Here is a 21,464-nt window from a genome sequence, read left to right on the forward strand (position 1 = left end):
GCTGTGACAGCAGAGGGAGCAAGTGAGCCTCCAGGCGTTGCTGTCAAGAAAAAGCAGCAGCGAATAATCACAGCCTTTGCAAGAGGTAAATTAAAACCATCTCCTGCCTGGAAACATGCACAGCTCAGCATCTTCCCTCCATAAATATTTCCTTGCTGTTGAATTGCTGTAACCCTTTCAGTGCTGTGCTCAGCTTCCAGCCACTGCTGGCAGCTCTGTGGCTCTGCTGAGATGGAGTTAGTGCAAAACCAGTCCATTAAGCAGCCCAAGGTGGTCAGCACTGCAGCAGGAGGTGTTAGAATTGCCTCAGTGCTGCTCATGTGTAGCTTTTTTGCTTTCTGTATCTCTCTTAGACACGAGGATTGCCTTCATGCACACATCAGGAGCAGTGAGGCAGCTGGGAGCGTGCTCTGGCTCTCCTTTAAACACTTGTGTTATCAAAATTCAGCCACAGCTAGATGATATCCTTTCCCAGCCTATCCTAACAGCACTACACCCTCGTCTACAAAGGGCTGCTATGGGTGTGTGCATGGGGTTCTGTCAGGGAAGCTGACAGCAAGCTGCCATTAGAGGGCTCCAGAGCCCTGCTCTTCCATCTGCTCTTCCTCAAGAAATCTTCCTTTTTCTTAAGCCGTCTTTCCAAAAAAACAAAATAAAAACAAAACAAAAAAAAACCCTAACCACCAACAATAACCCTACACCTGCTGTAATCTTTCTTGCATTGCTCAGACTTGTTGCAAACCAATCTCTTTATTTCAACAGGTATCACTGAAAATAGTACAAAAATGCCTTGTAAGCTCTCTTCTTTGCCTGAATGGAGAAACTTGACATAATTGCAGTGGTAGAAAAGAGGGGATCTGGCTGTATGCATGTCCCAGGAGCCGTCTGCGTGGCCACAGGCAGGTGGTGCCCAGGAGAGGTTGGAGGCAGCATCATCCCAGCACCCAGATGTGCGTATTGCCACAACATCCATCACAAGGGGTTGCTCCCTGAGTGCAGCATCGGGGTTTTCAAAGGAGAAGGGTGGTGTGAAATGGCAGCAATGGAAATAGGGTGAGTTCCATCTGCAGGCTTAGGAGAAGGATGTGGGGCTGCAGGGATCAGTTCTGGAAATGTTCTTCCCTTTGGGGCATTGGGAGCATTAGGGATATTATGCAGGAGCCACCCATCATACGAGTAAGCATCCAGCAAGTTTTCCATGCAAATTTCTGGACATGTAGTAATGAGTTGCAGTAATAATTCTCTGCTGACTTACAGCATCAGTGATACTGTGAGAATGTGCACATTCTGATAGCGTGTTTACCAGCAAGGCTCCAGCTGCCAGGCTGGTACACCAGCACAGTGCAGATGGTTTGCTATTTATACTGCTGTTGTGCCTGGAGCAGATCCCTCCATGTTGCCACTGTCTGGAGGGAAAGTCAGTGTCTGCGGGAAGCTGCTGGGCTGTTATGTACAGGAAGGACAGGCAACACCAACGGACCCAGTTCTGCTCTGGGGGCTCTTTAGGAATCTCCTCGTTGATCCTGTGTAGGTGGAGTGCATTCTTATTAAGAATCGTAGAATATCCTGAGTTGGAAGGGACCCATGAGGATCACTGAGTCCAGCTCCAGCTGTATTTTTTATCGTGGCTGCTACAAGGCATGTTTCCACTTAGCTCTGGCACCTGGCTGTAAGCTTGTCCCTCTGTAACATGGACCCCAAGGAACACGTTAGCGCTGGCTGCTTGTAGCTGTTGTTCTCCCCAGACTGTTCACGAGGAGAGACTAAAGTTATCCAGCTGCCTGTAATCAAGAAGCAGGCTGATTGCACTGGTGAGGCAGCCTGTTGTGTCTTGTTAAGCACAAATAGAAATTCCGAGGAAGGATGGGGTAATTAGAAGCAATCCAGTGATTCTTGTGACTGTGTAAAAATAACAGGGCTTTTTAAGGGCTTATTTTTAGCAGGCCCAGGTGACAAAAGTTTTGTGGAGGTTTGGGGTAGAAGACGATGAGAGGAGATGCAGCACCTGCTGTGGGAGGCTGTGCTGCCCCTCAGTCATGGGAAGCACGGTAGGGAAGAAGCTCTGAAACACTGAGAATGAAGCTGTGCTGCTTTCCCTTTCTCTCCAAATGCCTTTCTCATACAAAGCTTCAGCTGTGTTGTTCTTGCAATGGTGGCAGCCTCCCCCACAAAGTGTGGATGTCTTGGAGTCTTCTCACTGCTTTTTCTCCCCGAATGCCATCACGTTTATATTAGCTCAGCTAATGGGACTTGACAAACTGAAGCTTGGGCTCCTTTTTTCTTCTGGATTCAGAATCAGTTTTTTGGCTTTCACCCAACTCCTGCTGCATTGTTTGAGACGATTCTGAAAGTGAAACCAGTGCTGAACAAAACGTGGAATTGTGCCGTCAGCTTCTGGCTATGTCTGAAATGCAGTGCACAGCCCAGCCATGTAGCCTTCATTTTGTGTAGGCAGGTTAACACGTGCTTGTCTTGCATGGTGTAAAGGTAAGAAGACGCTGTTTTGCCTTCTTATTTAAAAAAAAAAAAAAAACACCAAAAACCCAAACTATTTCTAAATCAAATCCCCTTTAAGCTCAGGAATTCAGACTGATATCAGGTGGAAGAAATGTGGGCTTGCTAAGCAAACACAAACATGCCCTGACCAAAAGGGCAAACACGTTCCTGATTTGGATGAAATTCTCAGCTTGTTCAACGTTGTTTTCCAGAGATGCACAATCAGGGCTGTGTGGAAGGAGGTGTTCAGTCCTCTCCTGATGTGCATCCTAAGTGTCCTTGTTGTGCATCCCAGGTGTCCTCACTGCCTCTTTGCTGCTGTTCCTTTTGTTTTCCTTCTCTTTTGTCTCCCTTCCAGCAGCCAGCTGTGCTTCTCTGGTGTCCTTGTCCGTGTGCATCCCTGTGGGAAGTGGGGAAAACCCTTCAATCCTTGCAGTGACGGCGGTGGCCTGTGGTGTTTCCATTGTTTTAAGGAAGTGGCTGAAGTTCTTCCTCGCTGACTCTCCTCTGTAGATATGTGACAAAATGGGTCTTTTCCTTTTATGGCCAGCAGTGCTGGTTTCCCCTCCCAGTACAATCCTGGGTCAGAGGGGGATACGGGCAGGGAAGGGGATGGCTTTGCCCGCTCCTGCTGGGTGGAGATGGGATTTGCAACACAGCACATTCTGGGCTAAAATAAACCCAGTTACGACATCTACCCAGAGGTGCTGGGTTTGTTTGCTTGAGGAGTGCACTTAAGCTTTGGCCTGGTTACTCAAGACAGCAATTAGGAATCCTGACTACCCTCAATTTCATGGGGTAAAGTTTATCTGCCCAGCCACAGTGGTCTGATTGAGCCTAGGTAACTCTGATTGAATCTAGATATGAAGACAATACCCTCTTTGTGACAGTTACAAGCAGTGTTTTGCACCAAATGAGGTGTCTTGGCCTTCTGTGGACATCTCAGTAGTTTTATTCCTGGCCTCTGAGGAGCTGCTTCATACCGAACTTAATGTGGTCTTTGTGCAGGCCGTGGGCATTGGCTTCACTCCTTAGCTGAGAGGTGACGTCCCTCTGGGTGGTAATTGCAGATGGTGCTGGTGAGCCAAAAGCCAACTTTCTCAGCCAATAACGTCTTTTACAAATCATCTGTGGCCACGAACGGTTTGATAAATTTGAGCCTTGAAAGTATTTCTCTAATGAAGTGAATCTCCTGTTTCTCGCTACAAAGTGCCTCGTATCCCATTTCACGACTCAAATGCAAATGGTTTATTTGGCAGTTGTTTCAACTGCTCCATTTTAAAGTGGTGCAGCTCTTGTTTCTTCTCAGTGAAACACCTTGGCTGCTGCTGTAGTTTCAGTTCTTATTCAACCCCTGAACTCTGAAGCCGGGAGACAAAAGGCTACCTGGCTGGGAGAGCCAGTTCCCAGGGCTGTTGATGAGCTCCTTCTCTTCCAGTGGCTGCAGACCTAAGCAAGATGGAACCTGGTAAGTGAACTCATTCCCCCAGCAGGCAGCAGGAGGGCTGTTCTCACCTGGCCCAACAGGTTGTGTCATCCCTGTGTGCATCTCTGAACAAGTGAGGTGGGTATCCAAGGCAGCAGCAGCGGATGTGGGCTCACGTATCTCAGCACATTGCAGATCCCACGTTGAATGGCAGATAACAGCTCCCAGAAAGGTGTCTCGGGGCTGGATGCCTTCCCAGCTGGCTGCAGGAAGGGTTGTTCACATGGAAAACCTCATCCTTGTGGTTGCCAGCTGGTCTGTAGGAGCTAAATGCTTCCTCCTGTGATGGTGAAGCAACTTGGAAATGGTTTTCAGTAGCAAATGTACATTCTTTGGCTCTGCTTTAACAATAGTGTGTTTGTGAGTGCAATTTTTTTTTTCCCCTTAACTATACAATAGGGATCCAAGGAAAAAGAGAACAGAATCTGTAAACTGCTCTGGGGCTGTAGGGAGATGGTCACAACCAGTCCTGTTTCTAAATACTTCATTTGTGCTGCCAAATGCATTGATTTCATCTCTCAGTGTCCCACGCTGTGGTTGTGTCAGTGCTGGGTTACCCTCTGAGGGCACAGCACAGCAGAGCCCATCCCAGCAGCAGCAGCAGTGGTGCTCAGTCCATCTGCAGGGCAGTGGAGCTGCTTTCCTGCTGAACAAGCCAGGACCCTTCCATGGAAACCTGACCTAGAGTGATGGAGCAATGTGAAATATGCTGGTTGATTTTGCTGGTGTGGTTGGGTTGTGGCAGAAATTGCCACTGCTGCTGCTTGGGATTTACTGCTGTTTCTCAAGCAGATCCCTGGAGATGAGGCAGCTTGCACATTTTTTTGTCTTTAACAGAAAGCAGGCTTGCAACATCTCTGCTTCATGGAGCAGTCGGGCCGTGCAAATAATCAATCAGTGCATTTAATTAAACTGCTGCAGTGGTGCAGTGAAGCAGGGGAGAAGAGGGGAACCAGTGTTTCTGATCAGTGTTTGTAAGCATACAGAAAGAGAAGTGCTTTACTTGGGATTTCACAACAAGGAGCACTGCAGCTCTCTCTTCCCTTCTCACTTCTGTTCAGCTGAGCCTTCCTCGGAGTGACACTGAACTCTGCACGTGTCGGGGTTGCAGAGCTCAGTCTTGGGCTCATCTTCCCAACTCTTCCCTGGTCTCACATGGCTGCAGGGAAGCATTACCAGCTTTTCTTCTAGCTAACTCAGCTTAGCGTTACTTTATGCAGGCCCGAAGCAGTCCTCCTCTTATTCCAAACCCAGGGATTTTTCTCCGACTATTAAAAAATGTGAGTCCAAAGAGATGATCAGATTTAAATATCCCTGGCAGCAGCTCCTGTCCAGTGCCCTGCTCCCGCAGGTGAGGCATGCTGCATCTCCCAAAGCCCTGGAGTAGCACAGGGCTGTCACAGAGACTGGAAAGCCATGCTGAGGCTTTAGTTCTGGGGCTTCCTTACCACCTCTGCACCAATGGGGAAGAAGCCCAGCTGTTTGGGGTGGGTGCTTTAGGCACAAGGGCGAGTGAAAATGACATCTGAAGGCTCTGAAAGAGGAACTGGTCAGCTGCTTTCACATCCATTTCCCTGATTAGACCTTAATGCTTTGCTGGGCTTTGTTGTGGTGCATGCTCATTTGCTTGACGTCTGTTTTTCTCATTTAGCAGGCATTTGCATAGTGCTGTGGAGGCAGCCTGGTATGGCCTGTCCCTGTGCTGCTCTGCTCTGTGCTTTGGGTTTTACGAAGCTGTGCTGGGTTCAGCCTTTGCTTTTACCACCAACTTATTGCAGCGTGGCAGATGGGCTGCGGGTGATTCGCTGCCATGGTGAAGAAGTTGGAAGATGGAGTTGGGCAGGTCAGAAGGCTGCTCTGCTTCACTGCTGTGAGTGCTATGGCTGCCAGTGCTGCAGGGCTGTCTGTTATGCCCTGTGTGTCGTACAGCCTAAATTCAGGGCCTGTGTGTCCTCCTCTGTTAGTGCCAGCATGCAGCTTGTATGGAAAGGAATGGATCAGAGAGAGCTCTGTGCCATGCAGACATGAAAGCAAAAAAAAAAAGTCACCCAAACTTCTGAGACATCAGGGAGCATTTTGCTCTTGTTTTCCTGTAGTTCTTTATCCTCGCTGGTTCTCTGTATCGTCTTATTATTTTTCTTATTATTATTATGACTAGCTTAAAGCTAGGAGCGCCGTACTGGTGGGGCTTTCTCTCCTTCAAGGTTAATTTCCCTGGTAAAACGAGCTGGCCTTGCAGTTCCTGAGGCTCCATTTTGAAACATGGTGGGGGAGAGCAGCGAGGAAGACGGGCAGCAGGGCTGGGAGAGGTGGTCTGTGCAGTGCTGGGTGGGGATGTGCATGGGGCAAGGTGGGGGATTGCTTTGTCATGGGGTGCTGGAAGAGGGAAGTTTCGAAATTAACTTCAGTGATTGTTCCTCCTCGCAGCGTTACAATGCTTCGTTAGCAGATATCACTGCAAGTAAGATAAGGTGCTACCATCCTAACGCCTTAACCATGGTATTATCTTTGGGTGCAACCCCTGGAGTTGTCCTTCTCAGCCAGCTGTTTGTCTGCACAGCTGAATGCATCCCTGTCCCATTGTTCCACCAACCCCACAGCTACTCTCCCTGCTATTACTTAGCCCTGCTAGATTTGGTGATTTAGAGCACAAGCTGTTGGAAGCAGCATCCCATTATGTGCAAGGCCGTGTATAGGATTAAACAGATAACCTCTGAGATCTCCTCTGCCAAATGGAGAGAGGCAATCTGCAGCAGGGGGTGATGCAGGAGAGTCAGCACTGAGAGCTTTGAACCCATCCACTGGTATTTAATTATTGACTGTGGCCCGGAAGGGGGTATGGCTGTTATCTGCAGTCAGTCCTGCAGGTCTACAGCCTGTGGTGAACAGCTACACACAGGGCTCCAATCACATGTGCTGAGTTTCTCTACCTTCCTGCCCTAGGACAGAGCGATGTGCATTCAGGTATGCTGATTTCAACACCATCTTCAGCATGAGGTTTGTGTTTAACCCACCTTCATAAAGCGACCGAGGGCTTGGCTCCCCTACCTGCACTGCCAGAATTCTTCCAGATTTTTTAAAGATGAAATGAAAGCACCAACAGAAGGGCTGTTCCTCTTATCCTGAGTGTGTTCTGGTAGGCAAGCAGGTTCTAATGTAGCAGTTTCCCCTGTGACCAGCACTGTGATGCTGGTGCAGAACAGCACGTCCTGTGTGAAGCTGCAGATATTTCTGTTCTGAGTGCCTGACCACCGCAGCTAAACCGCTGCTAATCTGGCCTTTGAAGCTGAGCTCTGGGGGAGACAAAGCTTGCAGCTTGCTTGGGTTTCCGATAGATGTTTTGGGAAATGTAGGATGAGGGAATGGCCTTGAGTTGCACCGACAAAGGTTGAGGTTGGATGTTAGGGGCACGTTTCTTTTCTGGATGAGTGTTCAGGCACTGGCATTGCTGCCCAGGGAGTGGTGGGGCACCGGAGGTGTTCCAAAGGGAACTGGTTTGGTGTTATGGTGGGATGGGTTGGGGTTGGCCATCTTGGGTAGATCTTTTCCAACCGTCGTGATTCTAAATTGTAGATAAGGCAGATGTGAGTGTGCCACCACCTCAGGCAGGTGCAGGGCAGGAGTTGCCAAGCACTGACTTGGATGGCACCAACCTCAGAAGCTGCCTGTGTCTTACAGGCATCCTCACCCTCCGTGTGCATTGCTGGAAGCAGGAAGGCACCACGTGTCTGCAGTGTCTCGAAGGTGGGGGTTTGACATGCTCAGTTTAACAAGAATATTGGCTGGATCTGTCACTTCTGGTAGCGTCGTTTGATATGTGGCTGTAAGAGCTTTATGCAACACAGCTGACGTGTGTAGGGTATAAATGTGGATTTTCCTTATCCAGCTTTGGACTCCCCATCACCCACAGTGCTCCATTTATGTCTGCCCTCTGGCACATTTGTAGAGACTAGTAGACTAGTGCAAGGCTTGCATCTCTGCTGTATTTCTCATGCTGCAATAAACCAGGGCTGTGCAAGGCAGGCAGACCTGCGTCCCCGGGCTTCTCCCAGTGCTGCCGTGTGAGCAGCAGCCACTGAGCGGCAGCGCTGCCCGAGGAACGGTGCTTTGGGGGGAGGAGGAGGAGAAGGAAACCACCCCGCATTGATTTCCTCTACCAACTGCTTCATCACTGCTCGCCCATCCTGCCACACCGCACGGCTTTTGTACATTTGGGAGCAGTGCCAGCACTGCCTGCAGAGCTGCGGTCCCTTCTCTTTGTACACCCATACAGCTGGCTCTCTCCTCAATGGATCATCTCGGGCTGGGTTGTATCCTCTCTATCCCGGCTTAACATATAGGAAATCCCTGGAAGAGCCCTGCAGGAGCTTGCTCACAACAGCTTATTAGTGCCTGCTGTGCTCTCATTTAGCCACTTCTGCACCCGTTTTCAGATGAGGGCAGTGCAGTGGGCACTCAGTGGGGAGGAAGGCTGTGTGCTTCGCCATGCTTTCCCATTAGCTTGTCTGGTTGGGAGCTGCTGCCCTTTAATTAAACCAGCACAGTATGGAGTTGCTATTCTGAGCCTATTGCATTCACATCTGGTTTGGAGTAAAACTTGGCTGGTTTGAGGTTAGCCCTGCTCCATTGTGTCTCTAAGAGAAGGAAGGAGCGGGGAATCGATCTGGGTCTCAGCGAGCGTCGAGGGGCTGCGATGCACTTCGCCTCCCCTTGGCTCGCAGCAGGGAGCCCAGCCAGCAGCATCCCCCGTGTCCATCCATGGGGGCTGGGAGGGACCCTGCAGGGCAGCAGCAGGAGGATTTAATTAGCAGCATATAGAGAGTTAAGGAAGTACTGGGCTCTGCTCGGAGACACCGCTGCGAGCTGCAGGGCGGCGATGACAGCCCCGTGTGCTGCCTGTTGGTTACACTGAGATGTTCTCATGTTTTTATTTCTTAGCCGCCCCTCTTTGCATTTTGCTCAGTCAGTAAATGGTTTCGTGTGAACTCCTCCAGGAGCAGCAGGCACTCAGGAATGCTGTGGGCCGTGCAAACAGCCCCTGATCTGTTTGCATCCTCTGTTTCCATCCATGCAGCGCGGCCAGGTTGGCAGCAGCCTGGGGTTTGGGGGGATGCTGAGGGCTCAGGGCTTTCTTCCCCCATACGTGGGCTGGAGCTCACAGGGTTATTTTTAGCGGAGGGTGGAGTCATAAAGAAAATAAGTTTGGGCTGCGTTTTAAAACTGCAGCGTCTGCGGTGCGAGGAGCAGTGGAAGTGCTGAGGAAGGTCCATTCCTACAAGGCGCTTCCTTCCGCCTTCATGAGGTGCAGGGGGAATTAAGAAGGGCCTTCAAAGGTTGCAATGCCCAAAGCTCGTGCTGCCCCGAGCACAGAAAGCTGCTGACCCAGAGAACAAAGGATGCTCCTGAACCCAAACGTGTTTGTGTTAATCCCGGCTGCTTCCTGGCGGCCGGCGAGAGGAAATGGAGCTCTGCCTCTAACAGCTGCACGGTGAGGAGATTACAGAGCCACGGAACACCCTCTCCATCACATCCCCCCCTTTGCTGTCCCGGCCCAGTGCCCTGTGGGCTGTCCCAGGCTGCCTGCCAGGCTGGGGCAGATGCAGCAGGCAGGAGATGCTTAATCTCCTGCATCCGTGCATGGTTCCCAGTGCCAAGGCTCCTCCAAACCTGAAGCATGGGCTGTGTATCTGTACCTGGGAACTGCAGGAGAAATGCAGTGGATTCACGAGGAATTGAACTGAAACACTGCTAAAACCCAAGTAAAATGGGCTTTCCAGCATTGCATGCTGCTCTCCAGGCACTGAAGGAGAAGCGGGGCGGCCTCTTGGGTTTGGGGTGGGTGTGGAAGCTGCAGGGGCTGGGAAGAATGCATTCCCCCTCTGTGCGGGTTTAGAGCTGTCTTGTTGTGTGGTAGCCTGTCTTGGTGCCAAGGTTATACAATAGAGATAACGTAGGGCGGCTGCAGAAAATCAGCCATCCTACTGTGTGTTTAGGTTCATTAATATGGAAATGGCGGAGTACGTTTCCTTATCGAGCAAAAAGCTGCTTCTGAAATAAAAGAACCCTCTGTGCAAGTTCTGTCGAGATCGGAGTTGTTACTGCGTGAGAGGTGCAAAACCTTCCATCGGCCAAGCAGGTTTGATTCAAGGAAGCATAAAAATGCAGGAGGTTGTTCTGCTGCTCTCAGGCGACGGCTGTGACTGTGGTTATGGCGTTGGAGCAGCTCCCTCTGCCTGAACCACGGGCTTTTGTGCACAGGGATCCAATGGGATCTGCTGTACCCACAAACAATGGGCCATTGTGCTGGGCGAGCAGGGAGGGGAGTTGTGTGGAGCTCCGGTAGCAACTCGTGCATCCTCACGTCTGTCCCATCTCAACCTGGGAGGAGACAGCGGGGTCGGGAGCTGTACCTGGCATGGGGGCACCCGGCTGGGGTCGGGACTCAAAGTGCTGTGCCTGTTCCCTTCCTCCTTGTCTGTCAAGGAATCCTTTTTCCCAGGTGTAGGAGACGACTGTTGGGCAAACAGCAGCAGCTCGAGGGAAGGCGTTGTTTTTAAATAACCACGGCATTGGAAGGGAGAGCAGTGGTAATGGCAAAAGGCAAAGGGGAGGGCTTGGTACCAAACCCCGAGCAGCACCATCTGCTGTGGGCAGACATCTAATTCGGCAGCGAAAGAGGCTCCTGGAGTTAAGTAGTTGAGAATTGCAGGCTCCTGGCTGGAGAGCCTGCCAACCCTTCTGGCAAAAAGCTGTTAAATCTTTGTTGCTGGCATGTGAAAGTGGCTCTGTAGCAGGGCTGCAGCAGCTGCTTTTAACCCTTGGTGTGCACAGCCATCCAGCATTTTTGATCTTGGAACAACCTGAGTGGTGAATGAAAAGGGAGGGAGGGTCTGTGACACTTTGGGGTGCTTGGCTCTCCCCTTCCTACAGCCCCGTGCCCTGCAACGTGCAGAAGTATCCTGTCTGGTAAGCTGCACGAGAGGCCCTTAATTCCTGAGATGAAAGCACAAGCTGTGGGGCATCTCCCGGTGAGCACAAACAAGTCAACATTTGGCACCCTCCTAGGGGCAGCTTCCTTGGAAGCTTTGGTCTCCATCCTGTTTGTCTGATAGGTGATCAAAAGCACTCTGCTGCCTACGTGTGTCTCTGAGCAGAGAAAAGGCCGAGAGCTGAGGAGAACTCAATCAGACAGCGGCTAATTGTGGTGTATATTCATTGATTGTCCATTTCTTTGTTAAAAGAAGGTAATGCACCCTAAAGGATGTCTCAGTGCTCTGGTTGTGTAACTGGAGCAGGGCAAGGCTGGTGGGGCCGTGTGGCGGAGGGAGGGAGGATGCTGTGCAGCCAGATGGTTTTCCTGCCAGGGGAGAAGGTTGGATTTAAAGGCTGGGTCCCAGCCATCCTGAAGATGAAACGGTTGGATCGCAAAACATGTGCTTCTTCCAAGTTTGATTTGGATGTTTTTTAATCTTCCTCAAATTAAAGGAAAATCTCTTGTTTGACCCAAAACACAATTATGTTTTCTTTGGATGGCCAATGAAAAAGATCAACTGTCTCCCAGTGTTAGTCCAAGCTCTGTTGCCAGCAGTGCCTCCACAGCTCCTGCGCCGTGCAGCTCTGCCAGCTGGGCTGAGCCTTCTAGCTGAAGGTTTATAAGAAGAAGAGAGTTTGGTCACTTGCTTTAAATTTATTTCAGCTGTTCTGCTTAAATTCATAAATATTTGTTCATATGCCACTCTGTTCTGTGGATGTGTGTCCACATCCTGCTTTTAAGCTGTTTACTCACGTAAGCCATTCTAACTTTATTTAGTGAGGTTTCACAAAGCTGAATATAGAGCCTCATGCCTGTGAGGTGAAGGAGTTTTCGATGCAGCCACGAAACACTGGCAAGCTTTGCAGTGTGCTGAACTGAAAGCCGCCTCCGTGCAGGTGAAAGGTTTGGGTCAGGAAACCCACAGGAAACCCACTGCTGACCTTTAGCATCGTGTTTTTGTTTCTGCAGCCTGTTGCTGGAAGTTTGCAGCTGATCTGTTGGCTGTTCCATGAGTCTTAGGTGGACTGCTATGGATGGACTCTTTAAAATGTTGTAGATAGCTCCAGCTGTGTTTTATTCCTGGATTCTCGTGCCTTGGAGACCCCATTGCTCCTGTTATTGATGGCTCACTGTGATCTCTAGTGGAGGACAGACCCTCTGAGGCCTCATATTTCTACACAGAATTGCCAACCCCATTCTCAAGCAAGAATCTGCAATGTACTGGGGAAAGAGATGGGAATTCTTCCAATCCCTAATGCTCTCAGTAGTGTGCTGGGTCTTCTCATCCTTTAATGCTTGTTCTCTTCTTTTTTCTTCAGGAAACATGTCGGAAGTGCCAGGGGCTGTGGAAGGAGCACATGAACCTCACCTGCGAGCAGCTGGCTGAGAAGGATGACATCAAGTATAGGACATCCATGTAAGTAAGCCCCACGAGCTGGCACAAACGAGGAGTGGATAAAATTGTAACAGTAGTATGCCAGGCACAGAACTGGTACGTAGGAAGGGATAACTGGTACGTAGGAAGGTAGGATAAATCCTACCCTTATCAGCTGTCCTTGTAAATGTTGGAAGCCCTGAAGCTTTGCTGGGTGTCTGTGCCTTCCATTGTGTCCTGAAGACTTCAAGCTGGAGGATGCAGACAGCCCCTGGGAGGGGATTTCATTCTGTGGAAGGTAATTGGCAGAGGATCCAGGTGGTAACCTGGGAATGTGGGAGACTTGTTGGCAGCCTGGCCTGTTGCTCTGGCTGGCCCAGTGTCTCACAGGCCAGCACCTGGAGAAGCCTCACAGAGGTGAGAAAGCCTGCTGAGTCTTGCTTCCATTCACCTGGGGCAGAAGGGAGGTGTTGTGAGAGGCAGAGATGTGTATTGAGTCAGAGTAGCTCAGGACCGTTTGAAAATGTCAACTGGTGACAACATGCTGAAATGTGGCTTACTCAGCCACTGCTTTCTGGCCTTATGGGAACGGATGTGCTCGTGTGTTTCTAACTGGTTGGTAGGAATCTCTACCAAATAGACTCGCTTTCTGAAATACTCAAATGTTTCCCTAACGTCTTTGGAAGCCTTGTTTCTCTCCTTGCTGCAGTACATGACAAAATCCACTGGCTTTAGGAAACAAGTGAGGGCTGAGCCTTGGGGCTGCATGCTTGGCGCAGTCTGAGGGGAATTGCCTGTGTTGCCCAATCCTTTCCTCTCTGATTCAGTCTGTCTGGTATGAGTAGAGGTTGGAAAGCTCCACCGCTGGGAAGCTGAATGACTGTTACTTGCTCATCCCGCAGCCTGTACTCGAGAGCAAGATGTTACAGATTTTATATGGCTTCATTCTCTTGCCACTCCTTTCCCTATAGGAAAGAGGGGTGAGAAGGAGGAGAAACAAGTTGTCGTGTCCCTAATATGGAAAAAAATCAGTTTAAAAACCTTTGGCAGGTCACTGCAGCAGATAGGTGAGTCGCAGTGCATGATACAATGAAAGCTTCCTTTTGAAGCCCTGCGTAAGGAAAGGGAAGCACAGCTGGAGCTCGGGCCAAGCTTCCTGCCTCGCTCAGAGTTTCCAAAAAAAGTCTGAATCAGCAGCATCCTGTTGAGCAGAGGAGGGAAGAGCAGCTGCCGTTCGGAGCAGTCAGCCTCAAGTTGATTTTTTTCCTTCCTGTCTATTCTTAGCCCATTTCCAACAGCCTGGGCACGCATCGTGCTGGATATAGCTGCAGGGGAGCTTGGTGTAGCTGCAAGGCAGCTGAAATTCCCACTTCTGGCTGCCTTTTTTTCCATTTGGCCCTTCACCGCTCCTCTGGCTTTGCAGATGGAGCAGTTTGAGGGGCTGTGTTGTGGCCTGCTCTGTTGCTGGGATCCTCCTTAAAAATCCTTCCCTGTCATCTCCCAAACACATGTTGGCTTTGCAGATCCCCTGGAGCAGCTGGGTGGAGATGCTGGCTGCTGGTTCTGTGCTGCAGGGTCAGTGCAGCCAAGGGGCCGTGCCTCCCTCCGTCCAAATGCAGTCCCTTCCTTCTGCTGTCATCAAATTTCACTTCTCAACTGTGAATTAAATTGTAACGTGATCCCCAGCAGTCATAAAATTGGCCCTCAGGCTGACAACTTGTATTCTTAAGTCTTTTAATTAAGTGACCGGTGCTTTCCTCCATTTCTGTGCCAAAACAGCACTGCCACGAGCCAAACCTTTGCTCAGAGCAAGTCCCTGCCAGGCTGCCTGCTGGGGACAGGGACTGTGCCCTGCCTTGCCTTCCCACTTCTCCCTGTCTTCCATACCTAAAGCAATAACCTCTGGAAGACTTATGCAGAGAATCTTTCTGAAAAGGCTGAGTTTCTTTGGGGAAAATCGTGATTATTTTTCAGCGACTGATTGAAATTTAATAAAAGCCAAATAAATCTGTAGCACAGCAGCCAGGATTGAAGGCAGTCTACGTGGTCATGGCATCTTTGTAGCCACAGCAACAGCCGGACACAAAACTAGCTGGCAGATGACCACAGCTGTTTGCTTTTCCCCAGCTTTATCTCCTCGGCTGTGTTTCTCTGCAGCCGAGTCAGGAATCTGTGCGCCCTTTGGTCTCCTGACTTATGGTGTGAATTCCTCCCGATCCGGAGCCCGGCACTGCTGTGTTTTGGCTCGCATGGAAACCAGAATCAGGGCTGTAGCACGCAGGCTGCCATTGACTTTCTTTCACTTAATTTGTTCTCGAGTTGTCGTGGGCTGGCTCCAAGTGGAACTGAGCCCAGACCTCCTTGGAACAGCAGCCGACCGTGGAGATGGTGTAGGAGGGAAGAAGCGGGAGCGGGGCTGCCGGGATGGTGTGGCAGGGACGGTACTGCAGACACCCCTTCTCTGATCCTCCTCCCTCTCCCCTCGTGTCGCAGAGAAGAGAAAATGACAGCGGCCCGAATCAGAAAATGCCACAAGTGTGGGACCGGCCTGATCAAATCGGAGGGCTGCAACCGCATGTCGTGCCGCTGCGGAGCGCAGATGTGCTACCTGTGCCGGGCCGCCATCAACGGCTACGACCACTTCTGCCAGCACCCCCGCTCACCTGGAGCTCCCTGCCAGGACTGCGCCAAGTGCTCCCTCTGGACGGATCCCACAGTAAGTGAGGGAGGATGCTGGGGAGCAGTTTGCACTCTCGTTTCAGTTATCATTCAGTGCTGTTGAAATGCATGCTTTGCAATAGAGGGAAATGAGCGTTTTTAGGCAGTGCAACATTTTTCCTCTCCCAGAGCGGCTAGAAAACACTCTAGCAAGTGTCAAGCAAGCCCACATCAGCACGGAGTCCCATCTGACCACAACTTGTTCCTAGCTTTGCATCCAGGTTGCTGTTTGCTGTGGCTCTGCACCTGCTGTCTTCCTGGTGCCCCACAGCTCTGCTTATCTGCTCGGCTCACTCTGCCAATCCCTGTGAGCCAAAGCTGCAGTTGTGTCCGTTCTCACGGCTGTTGTCAACAGCTGCAAAGGAAGAACTGAAATACCACTGTGCTGTGAGGGAAGCTGTAGTAAGTAACTTGAAACTTTGCTCTGTTGTACTCTTGTAGCTGTGGGATGGAGTGATTTCATGCAGCAGCTCTATGAGTAGAGGTTGCCCTTACCACAGATCCAAAGGCAGGAGCTGAGTTTCCTGATTTCAGCAGAGTAGCAGAGCGGTGTGAATGTGGATCTGCCTTCTCAGAGCGTCTTTGAGCTTCGGTTGTTCCAATGCTTCTTTGTCTCAGGATGCTGCAGCTTGTCAGCCTGCTCCCAGCATCTCTTGCTGGGAACGTGCACAGTGCTGCACAGGCATGGTGCAAAAAGCAGAGCCACTGCATCTCTCCCTTCTACCAGAGTAAGCTTCCTAGTGCTTTGCTTGCCTGCCTGTATTCTGTTATCTGCAGCAAGAGGTGTTACACTAAACACAGGCACTTGCTTCCAGGCTCTCCCATTTCAGACACATGGCTGTGCCATCCCTCAGCCCTGCACCTCCTCCCTGTTTCCCACTGGGACACAACTGGTGGTGCTGAGTCCTTTGTTCCCATCAGGATGCTGATTGTGCTCAGTAATGGCATTTGTTCCGAGCCAGAGAAAACACGGGGCCTCTCAAAAAAGCTCATACTGTACTTTAAAATAAATAAATAAGCAGGCAGCACAAAGAAAGCACTGTCATCGGGCCCTTTCCAGCTCTCTAATTAACCAATACTGTGGCAGAGAAAGATTTCCCACCGTCAGCAGAGAGCTGGCACTGCCTGCTTTGTTTTTGGTGTTGTGGGGAGTTGAAGCAGGGTGACTGTCCTTGCTGCAGTGCAGAAAATAACGTGAAACTCCGCTGCTGGCTTCTCAGGGTGAATGATGAGTACCAGTTTGCATTGCCCCCCTGCGCGAGTGATGCTGTTGGAGACAGCAGTGCGGTCCCTCCTGCTGATCTGCTTTCTGTGAGCAGGAGGTGATGTGGGAAATTTGAGCAGTGGGGAGTGAGTGTGGATCTGCACGTTAGATGTGAACCTGCAAAATGCCATTGCAGTGTCCTGTTCTTTGTCAGGGGTGATGCTGTTCCACCCCAGCCCTGTTGGCATGGCATCTTCTTGGGCTTTTCTTGCTTCCATTTCCTCTTTTTCTTCCACTTCTTTCATTCTGTAGTGGTCAGTGGGTGCCTAGTGCTGTCCATATGGGAAGAGAGCATCTGCTGTAGCTGCAGCCCTGTTCTGTGTGCACTCAAGAGCAGAGAAGACAGGTCTGTCTCTGGTGGGCTTTGCAGCCCATTGCCCAGGAGTCCTTGGGACAGACTGCTGCAAAATGGGGAGGGCACACGTGTGCACAAATGTGGCTTTTAGGGGGTGATGGGACGTGTTTGTTCTGCAGGGCTGTGCTCACAGCAGACCGGTGGTGCAGCCATAGGGCCACTGTCTGTTTTTATTTCACGGCCACAGACTGCAGCTTTGTTAGACCTGGGGAGCTTCACACTTTGGTGAAAAATCTGCCTTGGCTTAATCCCTCGTTATTTAAGGCAGATTTGGGGTTTCTTTCAAGTAGGGAAGCTTTGTTCTTCAGTGGGCGTTTAACGTTCTCTGAGTCTGAAGCGATTCTTGAGAAGGGGTAAATCGACCTATTCACGGCTCGGGTTCAGGATGAAAGACTCGGTAGAGGCAGCATCTGTGCGTCTTTGTCTGCGGTGATCTTGGGAGAATAAAGCAGACCCTTCTGACTGCTCCTGAGGAGAGGCTGCTGCCAGTGCTGTAGTTCACAAGCATGGGGCGATGCCTGCCGGCTCAGAGATGAGCTGCAGCCGGGCTGCGGCCAGCACTCCTCCATCGCACCAGAGCGGGGTTCTGCTGCAGCCGTGCAGCTCTGCAGGGTACCGGCACGTGCTGCCCTGGCTCGGCTGCTCCTTGAGGCTGCGTGAAGTCTGATGTGCTGCAGGACGAAGCAGGGAGAGCTGATCCTGCAGGCAAACGGCAGATCTGGGGCTCAGGGCTGAGCGTTGGCTGCTGAGCGTCTGCAGCAAAGCCGAGGCTGATGACCCGCTGGAGGTGGTGTGCTCTGATCCCGTGCTGCAGTTTGACTGCTTTGGGTAAGCTGGGTTCTGCTCTCCTGTGCATCACCTTGAATTCAATGCCCGTTTTTAAATCACAGACTCACGGAATGGCGAAGGTTGGAAGGGATCTCAAGGATCGTGAATCTCCAACTCCCCTGCCATGTGCAGGGCCACCAACCTCCCCATTTAATACCAGACCAGGCTGCCTTTAAACTCTTGATAAAACCACGCTGCAGCTTTTCTTGGCTTTAAAGTCGATCTTATACTTCTCAGCAACCCTTAAAACACTCCTGAACAGCCATCGTTGAAGTTGGAAGTAGAAGGCTGATTGCTGTGAGCTGTTTGCAGTTATCCGTCTTTCTAGCACTGCTACCAGGAGCTGCTGAGCAAAGACTGCAAAAATTCAGCTGCGTCGAGAAAATGCATGAAATGCACTGAGTTCAGTGTCTGAAGGGAAGTCTGCAGTGGTGGGGGAACATCCCCCCAAAGTCAGTTTCTTTCCAGCATGCTCTGTAATGCCTTAATCAGAAGCATATGGTGAACTCATGGCGTCCCCAGAAAGCCATCAAGGCACACCAATAGCGATGGCTGTTGCTAAAAGGTTTCTCTGCTCCCCCTCCCCTGCAGCACTGCTCCCATCCCTGCTCTGCACTGCAGGAGCAGCCCCCAGCAGCCCCCCACCGTCCTGCAGCTGATCTGGGAATGATTTGAAACAAAACCCTGCAGTCCTTTGGCCTGAAAATCACTGCGAGTTGATTGGGAACGGCTGTGGCCACACGTATGTGGAAAAAGAAAGCGGTGGAAGGGCAAAAAGGAGAGGGGGGAGGTAATGATGGCAAACACACCCCCAGCCCCTTGCTGAAGGCTGGGCAGGGAGTGCAGCTCACAGCAGGCCCAGTCCTGTTCTCTCTCCTCATGAGGCAGCAGCCCTTTTCTCCCAGCAGTTAATAACTAAAGAAGGCAGCTAAAACCAGAGCTTTCCAAAGCTCTGTAGGTATGCTGTTGTTCTGGGCAGGGGGTTCTGTTTGAGGCTCGGTTCTGTTTGAGGCTTGGCCCTGCGTGGCTGGCAGTGCTCTCAGTATCTCTCACCGCTGCATTTCCTTCCTCCCGTGTTTCCCAGCAGCTCTGTGGCCGTGCCCAGCTCTGCTCTGGGTGCAGCCCCAGCACGGGGCCGTGCCCGGCTCACTGCCATGTGATGCTGCACACAGTGTGGGCACATCTCGCCCTGTTGTGTCAGCCAGCCCTGTGGCAGGTGCTGCAAATAACCTCACTTGCTTTCTGCAGCACTCGCAGATAGGGAGGGGGTTGCAGCTCCCAGCTCTCGCCTTTCCCCTCCTCCCATGCTGCAGCATTGCTCTGCACGTTGTCCCTCACAGCCAAGGGGTCCCTCCTTGCTCCACCACCGTACCCCAGCCCCCTCAGTGCTTGGGGCTCTGCTTTTTTCCCCTTTCCCATTTCTTTTTGCTGTAGGCGAGGCAGCTGACGGGAAGATGACTGCTAACTCGATGGGATCAATGCCTCCTTGCACACAGCCTGCGAGCGGGCGATGAAAATCATAATCCAGCCCTTATGAAGGGTTGGGAACCCGCTCAGCAAACAGACACAAGAGGCTTTTGAAACAGTGCCTCCAAGCCATGTGACATCAGCACCAAACCAGCCCGAGCGTGGCAAAGAAAACCTTATTTTTGGTGTGGATGCTTTGCCCCTAAATGAATGCCTGCAATTGCAGTGGGGTCAGGCTGATTTCTTGCTCCTGACAGTGCAGCATGCAACAGCCAGGTCTCGTGGCATCAGCAGTCCTTCCAAATAGCCCCCAGTTACCTCACTGCATGCACCCCCCTCTCTGTTTTGTTCCAGCTGGAATGTGGGTCTTCCCAAAATACCGCAGCTACCGAACCCAATGCGTTGTGCCAAACCCCATGTCAGCTGCTGTTTTTAAGCAGGAAGGTGCATGTTGTGCGGTGCATTTCTCTTCCCCTGATATTAATGGGTACCAGCCTGTGAGGTCTGCTCCTTTCTGCAGATGGGCTCTGCACTTAGGGTGATGTGGTTTATGTCATCCCTGCGGACTGGCCTCGCTTTGCAGCTCTGGCAGATGGGGGTTTGCTGCTTTGTGCCTTTGCTCCTCTCTGGGAGCTGCAGTGATTGGAGCAGCATCCCAGGGGTGCGTGAAGCCGGAGGGCAGATGGCTCTGTGGGGCTGGAGGTAGTGCAGGGGTCAGCTGCAGGGTAACCCGGGGTCAAGTGGCCCCTGCTGCAGGAGGATCCTAGGGAGCTGTGCTGTTGCTGGGAGAGCCCAGATTTCTGCAGCATCGATGGGATGGGATGGGATGGGATGGGATGGGATGGGATGGGATGGGATGGGATGGGATGGGATGGGATGGGATGGGATGGATCCGTGGCTGGTAGCAGTCCGATGGCAGTAGGATGGCAGCATCTAGAAAGCAGTACTTTAGGAAGCTAATTCTGGACTCTAACAAACTTTAAGTAGAAGGGAACCTGAACATTTCTAGGCTTTAAGGTGAGATTTTACCTTTGTGTGAGGGAAGGGAGTTGGAGAATAGTGTTCCGTTGAGTTTGTTACCTTCTTACCATGTAGCTAAAGAAACAAACAAACCCACAGGTGCACGTTTGCAGTGAGGGCAGTGGGATGGGAGAGGCAGCTATCTGGTTTCCAATGGCATTGAAAAACAATATTCTTGAGACAAAAATGAACGGATCCTGAAGCTTTGGGGCCACCCCTGCACTGCCCAGACAGCGAGGAGCTGTGCTGTCCAGCTCAGCTGCTTTCCAGCTGCAATCTGATGCTCTCGGGGCTATCAGAAGCTCCGTGCAGGCTCACAGGAGCCATTCTTCAGCGCTTTTTATGGAGATGGATAGGCTGTAATTAACGGGCCGTGGAAGCAACCCGCTCAGATGAAATACCACGTGCTGGAAAGGCTTCATTTTAACCATTGACTCAAGGAGCAATCCAAGGCTGGGAGGTGCCGAGCTGGGTGGCTTTGTGCAGATGAAGATAACTTCTGTCTCCTGGGGAAACCTTGTCTGTGGTGGGAGCAGAGCACGGGCAGCAAGGTTCTGGTGCTGCTGGAGTTGTGTGGGGCTGTGGGGTGGGCTGGGAAGCTGGCTGTGCCAAAGGCACCCGCAGCGTGTTTTGAATGCGACACTGGGTCTGAGTGCTGCGACGTTGGGTTGAGAAGAAGGAGGAAGGTGAGGGGCAGAGGGATGCTTCCAGTTTCTCACTGAGCAGCGGGTCTGAATATTCCAGCTGTGACGTCGGGATAGATATTACAGCAACGCACTGTGATTTATGTCCTCCTCACAGTTACAGATAAGATCTAAATGGCCTCGTTACGGCACCGTTTAGCTACTAGAGCCAGGATTTAAGTTGTGTTAATTCCAGCTGTTGGGCCAAAAACTCAAGAAGTGCTCGCACAGTGTAAATATTTAATAGGCAATTGCCATTGAGAAGATTAACAGCTCTCCAGCAACTCTTTGGATGGGCGGAGCTGGGTTGCAGCTCTCTGGTTTCCATCAAGGCAATGAATTTTAGCACTCATCTCCCTGGAAAGCTGATCTAAGCCTCTGAGGTGTTCTCCATGGAACCAGCTTGGCTCTGTGCACATTGCTCATACAGCGACCCCCTGTCACAGCCTTGCTTTTGGTTGACTGTGGGGCATCCTGGATGAAGACAAGACAGCTGAATTTGTCTCTTTTCCTGTACACACTTATGCCAAAAGCTGTGCTGAGAGAATAGAAAGCAGCTGCAGCAGGAATTATTCTGATTCTTTATGCTCTGATTCCTAGGAAGATGACGAGAAGATAATTCAGGAGATTCAGAAGGAGGCTGAAGAGGAGCAGAGGAAGAAAAACGGAGGTAAGTTTCTGTGCTTTGAGGTCAGACCAAGAATGACTGCAGAGCTTAGAGCTCCCAGCTCTGGGTTTG

General features: G+C 51.1%; 1 protein-coding gene across 4 annotated transcripts in view; it reads left to right on the top strand.

Moving 5' to 3' along the window:
* RNF216 (ring finger protein 216) overlaps window positions 1-21,464 on the top strand; it is a 62,842-nt gene that overhangs the window by 38,346 nt on the left and 3,032 nt on the right. For all 4 annotated transcript variants that reach the window (XM_042827910.1, XM_042827908.1, XM_042827911.1 and 1 more), the window contains 3 exons: window positions 12,335-12,432; window positions 14,884-15,106; window positions 21,326-21,395. In XM_042827910.1, coding sequence (XP_042683844.1) covers window positions 12,335-12,432; window positions 14,884-15,106; window positions 21,326-21,395 — 391 coding nt within the window. The remainder of the gene's footprint in view (window positions 1-12,334; window positions 12,433-14,883; window positions 15,107-21,325; window positions 21,396-21,464) is intronic.

The sequence above is a fragment of the Centrocercus urophasianus genome, unplaced genomic scaffold (genome assembly GCF_019232065.1).
Source record: "Centrocercus urophasianus isolate 14NV4802_14NV808 unplaced genomic scaffold, USGS_Curo_1.0 seq_29, whole genome shotgun sequence".
NCBI lineage: Eukaryota > Metazoa > Chordata > Aves > Galliformes > Phasianidae > Centrocercus > Centrocercus urophasianus.